Raw genomic sequence first — 13576 nt, forward strand, 5'->3', positions numbered from 1 at the left:
ATCTGCATTAAAATTTGATAGATTATAGATTCATAGATTGTCAATTACTGAAAAAGATAACAAAGAAACTCAAGAAACGGATCATCAAACAGATCTGATCAAACATAGAATGAATTGGAATTTTTTTTCCTTTTGGTTTTACAGTTTGATGTCATCATAAATTGATTTTTTTCAATTCATAACTGTATATATGCCATCACTTCTGGTGCCCCAGCGGTGACCATTAGACCTCTGGAGCTTATTCAAAAAGTGGCAGCCCGCCTGGGGTTCGACTGTCCCAAATTCTCCCACACTGGCTCCCGGTAGCTGCCCGCATCAGGTTCAAGTCCTTGGTGCTTGACCGGGCAGTGAATGGGACAGCCCCGTCTTATCTCCAGGCTATGGTCAAGCCGATCTGCCACGACTTTCCATCCCATCACTCAGAGCCCCTGGCTGCCAACCAAACTGGTCTCAGCTCTTCTTGATCTTGGCTCCTCAGTGGTGAAACAAACTCCCGGAAAAGGTCAGAACAGCGTGGTCGCTGCTCATCTTTCCCCGTGAGCTGAAAACGTACCTCTTCACCAAGCTCTACCCTACTAATCGCACTTTGCCCCAAAGCAACCCCCCCCCAAAAAAAAAACAAAAAACAACAAAAAACGATTAAATGAATGTATGTATGTACATGGTTTTGAGACGGCTATTTGGTTGAGTGGGCGCTTCTGGCTTGTGACTCCTGGTACTTCAGATCTTCGGTGACTGAATTGCACCTCTTGTAAGTCGCTTTGGTTAAAGCTCTGCCAAATGACTGTAATGTTATGTAATGTAACTTCTAAATTGTAGTCTTTTTCAAAGAGTATAGCCTCTGAAAAACTAAAATTACATCAACTTCTTTATGACAGCTTGACTGATTTTTTTTTCCAAACTCCACACATAACAAACAAACCAATGATACCATAAAATTCGGATCCCTTTGTAGTGAAGGCACGTATATTCTTTTTCAGTTCTTTACTTATAAAATTTGTGGCCTCAGATTAAGCTGCTACGAATAGCGGTTAATCATGACTTTAGTAGTTAAGAAAAGGGCTCTGCTAGAAAATCATTGATAATTACTTTTATGTACATTGAAGGCCCAATGAGGATTAAAAAAATACGTGCACGCACAGTATCTAATCGTATCTATAATCTTTCCACTTTGTTGTACTAATATATAAGCCAAATGATCCAACAAATGTTTGTATTAACCAAGGATTTTGAAATATTGATTTGAAGTTTTTAAATGCGCAGCCTAGTCTCTTGGAACTTTACAAAATTACCATAATTAAACAGTAGAGTTGTTTACTCTTGGTGTGTCATCTGGAAGCAAAGTAGATAAGGAGTCTTTGTGGTGGAATGAGGAAGTACAGGAGTTTATACAGAGAGAGCGGTTAGCAAAGAGAATAGACAGGAGTACAGGGAGATGCAACGTAAGGAGTAGATAAGGAGACTTGGTGGTGGAATGAGGAAGCGCAGGAGTGTATACAGAGAAAGCGGTTAGCAAAGAAGTAGTGGGGTACTCAGAGGACTGAAGAGAACAGACAGGAGTACAGGGAGATACAATGTAAGGTAAAGATAGAGATAGCAAAGGCAAAACAAAGGGCGTATGATGACCTGTATGCTCGGTTGGATAGTAAGGAGGGTGGAAATGATCTATACAGGTTGTTGAAACAGAAAGATAATGATGGAAAGGATGTACAACAGGTCCGGGTGATCAAGGATCGAGAGGGAAATGTATTGACAGATGCTAGAAGAGTGATAGGAAGATGGAAAAAGTACTTTGAAGAGCTGATGAATGTGGAAAATGAAAGAGAGGTAAGGGTAGAAGATGTGACTATTGCAGACCACAAAGTAGCACATATTAGTAAAAGTGAAGTGAGGAAGGCATTAAAGGCACTCTTTGGGAGTGACCAGGATGGATAGGATCAGGAATGAGTCTATTAGAGGAACAGCACATGTTACATGTTTTGGAGAGAAGGTCAGAGAAGCCAGACAGTGATGGTTTGGTCATTTACAGAGGAGGGACAGTGAATATATTGGTAGATGGATGCTGGAATTGGAGCTGCCAGGCATGAGGACTCGAGGAAGACCAAAGAGAAGATTTATGGACATAGTGAGAGATGATATGAAGGTAGTAGGTGTGAGAGAGGAGGATACAGAGAATGGGGTTAGATGGAGAAAGTTGATTAGCTGTGGCAACCCCTGAGGGGAAAAGCCGAAAGAAGAAGTTGTATACTGGAAAATCAAATGGGAGTAAAGCGCAACAAATCACATCTCCCAATGGTTCAATCGTCCAAAAGTCTGGCAGAGGTATGTCCAAAAGAGAAACACTGTTTTCAGTGATGTGGGGTGATTAAGTTTTATTTGACAGTGGATTTGCAAATCAACACCAAATTGCAACTAATATACTAATGCATTTGTAAGTGAAAGCGTGGAGACGGTAAAATCGTTCATTGGCCCCTGTTTGCATCCAAATTTATTCACCCAATACAGTGTTCACGAGAAGGTAGCTATTACAGTGAAATCTCATGTGAATTTTTTTCTTTTGTTTTCAGGTGAACAAATGGTGTGAGTCTGGCATCTACTTGCTGGCCTCCCAGGCTGTGGATAAATGCCAGTCGCAGGAAGGGGCAGAGTCAGCGCTAAGTGACATAGAACACTTTCTTGAATCAGCAGAAAACAACCAACTGAATGAGCTGAGGAACCTTCATAATCAGTATGAGGTGGTACTGTCAGATGATATCAAGGTATGAGCCAGCAAAGCATTTTGACACTTTCTTGCCATTATTGATGGAAGACATTGACAATAAGCTGTGTGCCTGCAGGCCAGTGTCCTGAAAGCACTGAAAAGACTTGAGGATGTCCAGGAGATGTTTGAGAAGCGTAATGTTAGCTTGAAGAGGCTCTCAGCAAAACAGACAAGGCCCGTTCAGCCTGTTGCACCGAGGCCTGAGTCCTCCCCTAAAAGACCGTCATTGAAAAATCCCTCAAGGACAGCTGGCAGTCATCCACGTAAGTTGTCACAACTCATGTCATAAATTGTGAATCTGCTGTTACTGGTTCAAGCTGTCTCTTATGACCGTTCCAAGGAGCTCGAATAATCAATTAGATCCCCACTGTGCCCTCTCCTCTTCTCAGCCCTCGCCCACAGAGCTTCGGATAACTCCAACAGCAGCAAGCAGGCAACTGAGGTTGATCCCAACAAGAGGAAGAACATACGCAGAGCCAAAGGCGGCATCAAGGTACAATTCTGTCAAAGAACCTCACTGAATCAAGAACACTGTTCAACTACTTTCACTGTCTCCCAACAATTTTGCCATCATATTTCCCTAGTCCTCTTCACATTCATTGGTATAGATTTGCTAAGAGATTTTTTCAGCCACCTTGTCCGTTCATTGAACCAATCTGCACCATATGATGTAAGAAAACAGGCATCAATCAACATCTCAAGAGCCCAACTAGAATAGTTGACTACATTGTGGCAAAAAAATAGGCTTTTTTTAAACCTAATTAGACAATGTAGCTCCTAATCTGAGTTCATATCACTTACTGTTTTTGTTATCTATCGCTAACTTTGTTTAATGTTTTTTATTGACCTGTTTTGTTTTTTGTTAAGCTTGAGCAAAAACTCAATACTTGTCTGGGTCCAGGCAGCAAAACTAGTTGCAGACTATACAAGGAATGCAATGTGTCGGGTTTCAGTGTTGTCCCCCGTCTGTCTGAAGTGGTAGTCTGAATCAAAAGCTTGCAACGTTGGCTGTTGTATATATCAATTTACTCATTGCACTCAGATCGACCACATGCATTTCCAGCTTTTTTGAAACTCTTATCTCATATGCAGACACCCATTTAAGGGGTATGTAGTTTGCTACACACTTGAGCTAAGTTTAAGCTAGAGCCAAAGCAATTTAAAACTGGAATTGGTAAAAATCATGATAATAAAACATTTTAAAACTATATTGCTTCTTAGTTCAAATCATTGAATCAATCATTCATTCAATTTGGAAGAATAACCAGATATAATGACATCAGAAGTCTAAGGCTTGACACTTCTTGGTCATGGCATGGCGACGGCACGAGAAAGTATAACTTGGGGCAAGTGAAACCAGGGCAGATGTAGCTTAATGCATGCCTTAACCTGTTTCAGGTTTAATCATCTGCACATTTCTTGAATGTTGTTATTCATGGCCTTAGAGTCCAAAATGAGAAGGTTATTCAAGAGTGTTGTATGAAAGCTTGAATTTGGAAATGTTTCCTTGCTAAACTAAAGAATGTGGAAATATGGTTTCGTTTGAATAACATTATTCAACTGACCTAATTCTTTTTATCATCCCTTGTGGTACAAATCAGATATATATCTGATTAGTGGTCCAATCTCGCTGTGGGGGCACAGCAAATATTTGACAACCCAAATGCAAACACTTGGTAAAGACAATAGGGTCACACAATGTCTGCTAACCATAGCCAATAAAATAAAGTCCTTTAACCCGGTACACCTTGAAAGAAAAAAGGTTGACCATGCTTCACTGGTATTTTTCTATAGGTTTTGAACAAATACAACTGACCTAAATGCAGCATGTGTCTTTTTCATAGATTGAGGTGATGCATGAAGGAAGCCAAGGGGGCTCCAGCCATGTAGTCATTTCCAATGAGACAGAAGAGAGTCTGTCCAACAGACGTAGGTAAGAATGACTATTTGGAATCACACTCCTTTTCTTTTACATAACTACACTAAAGCAAGCTGATCATGTAGTTAAAATATCAATTTATACCACACAATAGTAGCATTACAGACATACGGAACAAGGATTATCAGGCTTGTACAATAATTGCGCTATGTTTGATCATCGTATGAAATCATTTAAGCCATTAACAGTGGTGTCACACTCCTTGTCAGAAGTAACCAATTTGGTCCTCATGGCCTCACCTCTCCTTGCTTGAAGATCATCTGTGTGTATTCAGAGGTCTGTCTCTGTATCTTGTGCTGTGTTAGGAAAAACAGTGATCTAAATTTATGTGTGTATTTTCTGACAGCAGTTCTGTTGAAAAAAAGAACATGAAAAAATAACAACCAGCCTTGACAGTCAAATTTCATCTCTACCCATATGTAGCAATATAATGATCACAATAAATGACCTGCACTTTTCCTTATTTAAGAGAAGACATTTAAGTGATCAGATGTGGACAACTTTTGGTTTTAGTTTGAAAGAAAAGCACAACAAAGAGCAGCTTGACTTGCTGATCATCTGATTCACTTGTTTCCTGATGATATTTCAGTGGTTGATGTTTTCCATCAGTGCAGCCTTAAACGTGCCCTCTTCAGCATGAAGACCATTTCCCTGACAGGTCCTGATATAAGACAACTGTTGTAATTTAGTTTGCACTGACTTTTTGAATTGCAGCCACAGACAAAGAGGATGCAGTAGTTGAGTAACAGGAAACTGGGTGGTTGGTTAAACGCGAAAAAATATTGATGCACCATGTTATCACAATATTCAGCTTTATAAGTAGAATAAGTATTTGATTCACTGCTGATTTTTCAGCTTTTCCCACTTGCAAAGCATGTACAAGTCTGAATTTTTTATTAGGGTACTCTTCAACTGTCGCTTATGGAATCTTAAACAAAAATCCAGAAAATCCCACTGTACGGGCAAGAATTTCAGCTCTCACAAACCTATTCGCTCTTCTTTAAGAAGCCCTCCTGTTCTCCACCCATTACCTGTATTAACTGCACCAGTTTGAACTCCTTACCTGTATAAAGGACACCTGTCCACACACTCAATCAAACAAACTCCAACCTCTTCATAATGGCCATGACCAGAGGGCTGTATAAAGACATCAGGGATAAAATTGTAGATCTGGTCAAGGCTGGGATGTGCTATAGGACCATAAACAAGCAGCTTGGTGAGAAGGCAACAACTGTTGGCACAATTGTTAGAAAATGGAAGAAGTTCAAGATGACGGCCAATCTCCCTCGGTCTGGGGCTCCATGCAAGTTCTCACCTCGGGGTGCATCAATGATCTTGAGAAAGGTGAGGGATCAGCCCAGAACTACACGGCTGGACCTGGTCAATGACCTGAAACGAGCTGGGACCACAGTCTCAAAGAAAACCATTGGTAACACACTATGCCATCATCGATTAAAATCCTGCAGTGCATGCAAGGTTCCCCTGCTCAAGCCAGCACATGCCCAGGCCCGTCTGAAGTTTGCCAATGACCATATGGATGATCCAGAGGAGGAATGGAAGAAGGTCATGTAGTCGGATGAGACAAAAATAGAGATTTATTTGGAGGAATCCCAACCGTGAAGCATGGAGGTGGAAACATAATTTGGGGATGCTTTTCTGCAAAGGGGACAGGATGACTGGTAATGCATTGCAAGATCTTGGCCAACAACCTCCTTCTTTCTGTAAGAACCTTGAAGATGGGATGTGGCTGGGTCTTCCTGCATGACATCGACCAGAAACACACAGCCAGGGCAACTAAGGAGTGGCTCCGTAAGAAGCATCTCAAGGTCTTAGAGTCGCCTAGCCAGTCTCCAGACCTGAACCCAATGGAAAATCTTTGTAGGGAGCTGAAAATCCATTTTGCCCAGTGACTGCCCCAAAACCTGAAGGATGTGGAGAAGATCTGTATGGTGGGCCAAAGTCCCTGCTGCAGTGTGTGTAAACCTGGTCAAGAACTGCAAGAAATGTCTGATCTCTGTAATTGCCAACAAACGTTTCTGTACCAAATAGTAAGTTATGTTTTTCTGATGTATCAAATAATTACATCATGCAATAAGATGCAAATTAATAAAAATGAAAAGTCATACAATATGATTTACTGGGGTTTTGTTTCAGATTCCGTCACTCACAGTTGAAGAATACCTATGATAAAATGGCCTACCTCTTCATGCTTTGTAAGTGAGAAAAACGGAAAAATCAGCAGTGTATCAAATACTTGTTCTCCCCACTGTAAATATGTTTCTTTCTGATGTATAATGAACCGCTAATTGGACAACAAGTTTAATGTTTAGTTTATTTTACTAATCACTGAGTGTTTTTTGCACAGCTCCATGTCCTTTCAGGCTGACTCTTAAACTTGATATTTCTTGCCAGTGCACTCATAGCATTAATTAGTTAACTGATTAAACCAAAAACAAGCATATAATATGATAAATTATATCATCATAATAATAAAAATAAGAGGTGGCATTGCTCGGGGGGTTATGGTAGTTGTCCTTGGAACCAAAGATTCCTGGTTTTTGAGCAAGACACTAAACCCCAGAACCACTCCCGTGGTGCTTCCATGTGGCTGCTAACTGCTCATGAATCATTAATGATGGGTTAAATGCAGAGAAATAATTTCCTGCGAGGAATTAGTGAAATATAATGATATAAAATAAATGATTAATTAATTTTGGTTGTTTGGAGGGTCCAGATGGGCCTGGTCCATGTGTGTTTATCTTGGTATAGATCCGCAGACAGGACTTTGCAGTAGTGTAAGGTTGTGCCTGACGCCCCCTCAGAGATGTTTTTTATGTTTTGACAAAGATTGCTTCTTTGACGCTCGAGAGGAGTCAAAGAAGCAAAAGAGGCAAGAGTTGGCAAAAGTTGCTGGTGTGGGTGTGGTCACTGCATTACTATGCAAACAGAGAGAATGCGTCTGTTGTAGGGGGCTCAACTTTTTGTGATCAGATGTTCATGGTAGACTTACAGACACCTGTGCTGACTGACCTGGTGACTCGCCATCCACTTCCTCTGATTGTGCCAGTGCCCAGTCTTTCGCCATCAGATGCTACTTCTGCAGGAGCATGTTGTTGACATCCTTGCAGGAGAACAACCAACATCTCCAGGCTGTAGAATTTCTTAGAGTGAGCTTCACTTCTTTCTGCAAGGCCTTTTGGATGCTTGTGAAAGAAAATGTAGGCATGGCCTTTTGCTTTAGTGTCCCTTTAAAACCAGTACCACCCGTCAGCTCTTTCAGCAGCTTAGGCTGGCGAAGGGGTGAGATCAAAGCAATGAATCCTTAGCAAGTTGTGTACATCCACAAATAATTTCCCACTACTTTCCTTGAAAAGCTGTGTAGACTAGAATGAGTCCATTTGTTTCCCTTGGACTGGAAATTGCGCCCAAAAGCAGCACAATGTTGCATTTTTACCATACTGAGTGAGAGCAGACACCAGTGGAAAGCCATTAGTCCTCCCAGGCAGGGTTCCTGTTAACCGCAGCTTATGTTCATCTCATGAATTTCTGGAAAACAGGAACTTTTGATGTGTTTAACCAATATTACATCACACCTTCATTTTTGACAACCTCAATTTGGCCCTATACTTATAGGACCGAAACAAAATTCCACAAGTGAGCTGTTATTAAGGGGTATCATTTTAGTTTATACCATATTTCTCCCAATAAACTACACTTATGTTTGAAAACCCTGCATTTAGTATGAATTACATCTGTATCACTCAATGTGTTAAAGCATGCTAACAACAGAATTACAACAGGCTCTAGAAATACATCCATACAGGATGCCACAAACCACATGCGATGGAGCATTCCTGGCCATCAGTGGCAATGACGCGGTGTGTCTCGGGTGGAATACACCTAAGTGGGTCCTCCATAGCAGTTTGCATCAGTTTTTCCGTAAGGGCCTGCTGTATGGGACAAACAACCACATGTGGAGATAGTATGGTGTCAGGACAGGCAGGGTTCTCAGGGTTACCTTACAGGCTGGATAGGGCATCAGTTTTGCTCTTCTTGGACCCAGTGCAATAGAGGATGGTAAAGTCAAAGAACAATGCCCTCCGGGCTTGGCGGGGTGTTGAGACACTTGGCGGATCTGAGGTATTCTAGATTCTTGTGATCCATGAGAACGGGAAGGTGGGTGGCTTCTTCAAGCCAGTGGCATCATTCCCTCAAGGCCAATTTAATGGCCAGCAGCTTGCTGTCCCCATACTGTAATTTTGCTTTGCCTTGTTCAGTTTCTGTGAGTAGTATGCAAGGGGGTTGAAGGAGAGTGGGTCCATTGGAGTAGCCCTGTGAGAAGACCGCCCATACCCCAGTGAACTTATGCAGCATTTCCTCTTCACTGTTGTGAGAGTTTGAGCTCACTTGCATGGATGCCTCAGGACTGGTCATCCAGGCTGAAGCCTGACCTATTGCTAGAGAGGAGCACTTGGCTAAAATAACTCGACGACCCATATGGAAAACCCATATGGAAAACTGGATGAATTTCTCCAGGAAAGGGGTCCTTCATAGGTTGAGTTGCAGACAAAGCACCTTATTCAGACCTTGGTGATGTGTTAAGAGGGCGTGTTTATTCCAACCACAAGAGTACAGAACTTGATTGTGCTGGGGAAGCAGGCTCAAGACAGCTGACGCCAACAGACTCAACAAGCTCATTAGGAGAGCTGGATCTGTCCTGGGAGTGGAGCTGGAGTCTGTTGTGCAGGTGTCAGAGAGGAGGATGCTGAGGAAGCTCCTCAGCATCATGGACAACGTCCATCCCCCCCTGCATGCCACACTGACATCCTGTCAGAGCTCTTTCAGTCGTAGATTGATACCACCAAGGAGCTCCACTGAACGCCACAGGAGGTCTTTCCTACCTGAGGCTATCAGACTTTTTAATTCCTCTTCCTTCAGCTGAAGGGAATATTCAAATCTTTGTGCTTTTCAAGACCTTAAAACACTTTATAGCTTTAACTTTGACACTTTATATTTTATTTGTATGTCTTATTCTCCCTCCTTCCTACTATTATCTATTATTATTATATTTTACTTGAAACTCTGGCACAACAATTTCCTTCGGGATAAATAAAGTTGTTCTCATTCTTATTCTTATTCTTATCATTAATCTGTGATGTTAGACAACCCCCGGTGGCTATGATACATTTGTTTTGCATAGAGTTGTCACCGATGGGAAACCGAAAGAGTTCTTTGAAGTGTTTGATGAAGTAGTCCATCGACCTCAGGACAGGGCCACCGTCTTGCCAAATGCTCTCTGCCCATTGAATTGTCCCTCCTGTGAGGAGAGAGCTGATGTACATTATCTTTGCTCGCTCTGTCAAAAACTTTGCATGCTACATCCCAATCACCAGAGAAGACTGTAGTAGTAACCCAGTGCAAGAAGAAGGTGGCCCAGAATATGGCCAGGGTTGACTTCCAGGGCTCATAGAGTGGGCAGACTGCAGCTGGGCCCGTCGAAGTTCCACCACCAGTTCATTGATTGGGTGTGGGTTGGAAGCTTGATGCCTAGCCATTGTTGTTAGTGGTCTGGCCTTCTGTTACAGACCTCCAGACACTTAGAGTAGTTCCTTTCTTCACATTTATTGACTGCTTTACAAAATCAGCCTCTTGAGCCTTAAACAGCAAGTGGTACCTTGATGCACAAAACAGCGATTCCAGGAGTCTCTTCGTCAATGAGACTAGAAACATATGCATAGGCTAATGCAGGGGTCCCCAAACTTTTTCCTGCGAGGATCAAATAACTTTTCCCTTCTCTGACGGGGGGCCGGGCTAGTTTGTAACAAAAAATGTGACAATCGCTGAGGTGTCTAAACGTAAACATTTATTGTTTTCCAGAAAGCCACACATAACCAAAATGAACCCTTTCTGGGATCTTGACAACAAAAGAAAAATCTGAAAATAAATAATAAAATGATTAATGAAATAAATAACACTACTTATGAAATAAATAATAACCAATAACCCTTTTCAAGTTTTTCACAGAAATAAAGATCTAGGAACATTAACTTTCTTTTAGACACAACTGTTTGCAGCTCTCTCATATCAAATTCACTCTGAAAACCAGAAAGCAAGCAGGCTATGAAACTGAACATTTCCACATCAGTATGGTTGTAGAGCGGATTTTATCCCAGTAGATGTCATTATGATTATATTTGTTTGTACCCTATTTTCCGGACTATACGTCCCTCCGGATTATAAATCGCACCAGCCAAAAAGGCATAATAAAGAACGAAAAAAACATATATATAAGTCGCACTGGAGTATAAGTTGCATATTTTGGGGTAAATTTATATGATAAAATCCAACACCAAGAAAAGACATTTCATCTTGAAAGGCAATTTAAAATAAAAATAGAATAGAGAACAACAGGCTGAATAAGTATAGCCTAGTATAGCCTATATGAAGCATAAATAACGAACTGAGAACGTACCTGGTAGGCTATGTTAACGTAACATATTACGGTAAGAGTCATTCAAATAACTATAGCATGTAGCACATGTTACAACGAACAATCGGTGTCACTCTTGATCACTAAATCCAACGAAATCTTCTTCTTCAGTGTCAGTTTTGAACAACTCCCCCAACTCTGAAGGTAGACAATGCGCCGCTTCCTCTTCTACTGGTACGTCGCTTATGTCAAAGTCATCGCCACTTGCATTTCCAATTACTCCAGCCTTTCTGAATCCCGACAGGATGGTGTCCTTGCCCTAGTGAGGCGATTGTGGTGCATGAAGCGGTAACACCAGGAAGGTCCTCCCCCAAAGTCATTTTTATTCTTCTCCTTGGCAGATGCAACTGTACTGTTGACAAGCCTCTCCCGGCAGCACGTTGTTCAAGCACCCATGTGTGAACTGGTTCCTCTAGCTGTGGCCAGCGAGCTTTTAGCCCGCGATTAGCTTTTTTAGTTTTCTTCATTCCAGTAAGAGTAACCTCTGCTTTTTGCCAGTCTCCTACAAGTTTCTCACTAACTTCAAACTTTCTTTCTGCTGCTCGATTGCCATTTTCGGCTGCATATTTCACTACTTCTGGCTTGTAACCCGCAGAATAGGATTTTCTTTTCAGTGCCATTTTTGTTCAGCCCTTCTCAGTTGTTTTTATAAGTTACCACGAATGTTGAAATGATCAATGTTCATGGGTACAGAAGTCGCTGGTCGCATCTTTTTTTCACAATGCAATTCTGCCATGATCCGCCCCCTCTGAATTTTGATTGGTTGGCATGTGTGTGTAACAATCGCTGTTATGTTAAAGACACACACGCAGACACAGACAGACACACATCAGAGCAAGAGAGTTCAATAATTTCACATATAAGTCGCTCCAGAGTATGAGTCGCACCCCAGGCCAGACTATGAAAAAAACTGCGACTTCCAAAAAATACGGTACTCAGAATGGCTCATTCAAGTCAGAAAAGTAAGCTTACCAATATATGTCCATCCTGATTAGACCAGCCCAATTCAGGCCAATCAGACGGCAACACGCGCCCACCATTCCAGGAGCTCCATTCAGTCATGACGTTAACAAGCTTTGACTAGTCAAGGTTCAACTTTTCCATGGTTTTGGCATACCTTGCCAAAAAAATTCTTCCCCGTCATAGTCCCCTTGAGACATCTCAAAATTTGCGCTAAGTCCACAAATAAAAATTAGCAGCCATGCTGTGTCCTGCACAGCCGTGCTCCCATCCAGTGCTAATGAATAAAAGTCAAATTCTTTCATCTTCTGCTGCAGGTTGGCATGTAAATTACCCCCAATTTCTTCAATGCGCCTTGTGGTTGTAGTCGCCGACAAACTCACGGCATTAAAAGGACATCTGTTTTCTTGGGACAGGCCTCCTTAGTGACAGCATTCAAACATTTCTTGACAAATTCTCCATCAGTGAAAGGTTTATCTCTGCTTGCTATCAGCTGAGCAGAGGACTGGTTCAGCTGAGCTTGGGGTACAAATGTACTCAACAGAGTATACCAGCATGGTGCCAGCATGGGAACAGCTAGAGGTGGGAATCATGGCCGGCTGCACCATCACCCCCCTGGCCTTCACCCTGGCCATGGAGGTCAGCATACAGGCCTTGCGGTGGGTGGTTGGCGGACAGTGAATAAGACCTGGACTGAGGCTGCCACCTGTCAGAGCCTACATGGAAGACCTCGAAACATTCACCACGACCAAGGCTTGTGCAGTACGGCTACTCGGCAAGCTCCAAGATAACATTGAGCTGACTCGCATGAAGATCAAGCCGAGCAAGTCCAGAAGCATTTCCATTGTCAAGAGGAAACTGTCAGACCACCGCTTCTACATTGGTGAGGTACCCATTCCTATGGTCTCTGAGAAGCCTGTGAAGAGCCTAGGTCGTTGGTATGATGCCTCCCTCACGGATAAAGAGCAAATAGAGCAGCTCAGGGAGGGGGTTGCCAGCGGCCTGGAAAACATTGACAGAACCCTGCTTTCGGGCAAGCTAAAGCTCTGGTGCATGCAGTATGCTGTGAAAGAAGTTCGGGGGGAAGAGGAAGCAGGAAGGTGCGCACAAGCCGTGTCACAGGCAAAGCAAGGGCAGTGGATGTCATGGAAAGGAGTGGAGAAGCGGAAGATCTCTTGGAAAGATCTGTGGGAGATGGAGGCCTTCAGGGTGAGCTTTACCATCAGGGCGGCCTATGATGTCTTGCCTTCTCCTGCAAATGTAAACCAGTGGTATGGCGAAGACTCTACATGCTGTCTTTGCTCAAGTCTAGCAACACTGAAGCACATCCTTGTGGGATGCAAGACCAGCCTCACCCAAGGCCGATATACCTGGCGGCACAACCAGGTACTAAAATGTCTTGCAGCGGTGCTGGAAACTCGCCTGA

At 42.5% G+C, this 13576-nt stretch overlaps 1 protein-coding gene across 9 annotated transcripts in view; it reads left to right on the plus strand.

The window, feature by feature from the left end:
* The window catches only part of mcf2l2 (MCF.2 cell line derived transforming sequence-like 2), a 200296-nt gene that overhangs the window by 75462 nt on the left and 111258 nt on the right, over positions 1 to 13576 (plus strand). For all 9 annotated transcript variants that reach the window (XM_086146490.1, XM_086146499.1, XM_086146460.1 and 6 more), the window contains exons 12-15: positions 2568 to 2759; positions 2838 to 3024; positions 3151 to 3254; positions 4606 to 4694. In XM_086146490.1, the coding sequence (XP_086002616.1) occupies positions 2568 to 2759; positions 2838 to 3024; positions 3151 to 3254; positions 4606 to 4694 (572 nt within the window). The remainder of the gene's footprint in view (positions 1 to 2567; positions 2760 to 2837; positions 3025 to 3150; positions 3255 to 4605; positions 4695 to 13576) is intronic.

Source organism: Fistularia commersonii, chromosome 1, assembly GCF_037954325.1.
Source record: "Fistularia commersonii isolate RoL2024-O1a breed Wild chromosome 1, RoL_Fcom_v1.0, whole genome shotgun sequence".
Taxonomy (NCBI): Eukaryota; Metazoa; Chordata; class Actinopteri; order Syngnathiformes; family Fistulariidae; genus Fistularia; species Fistularia commersonii.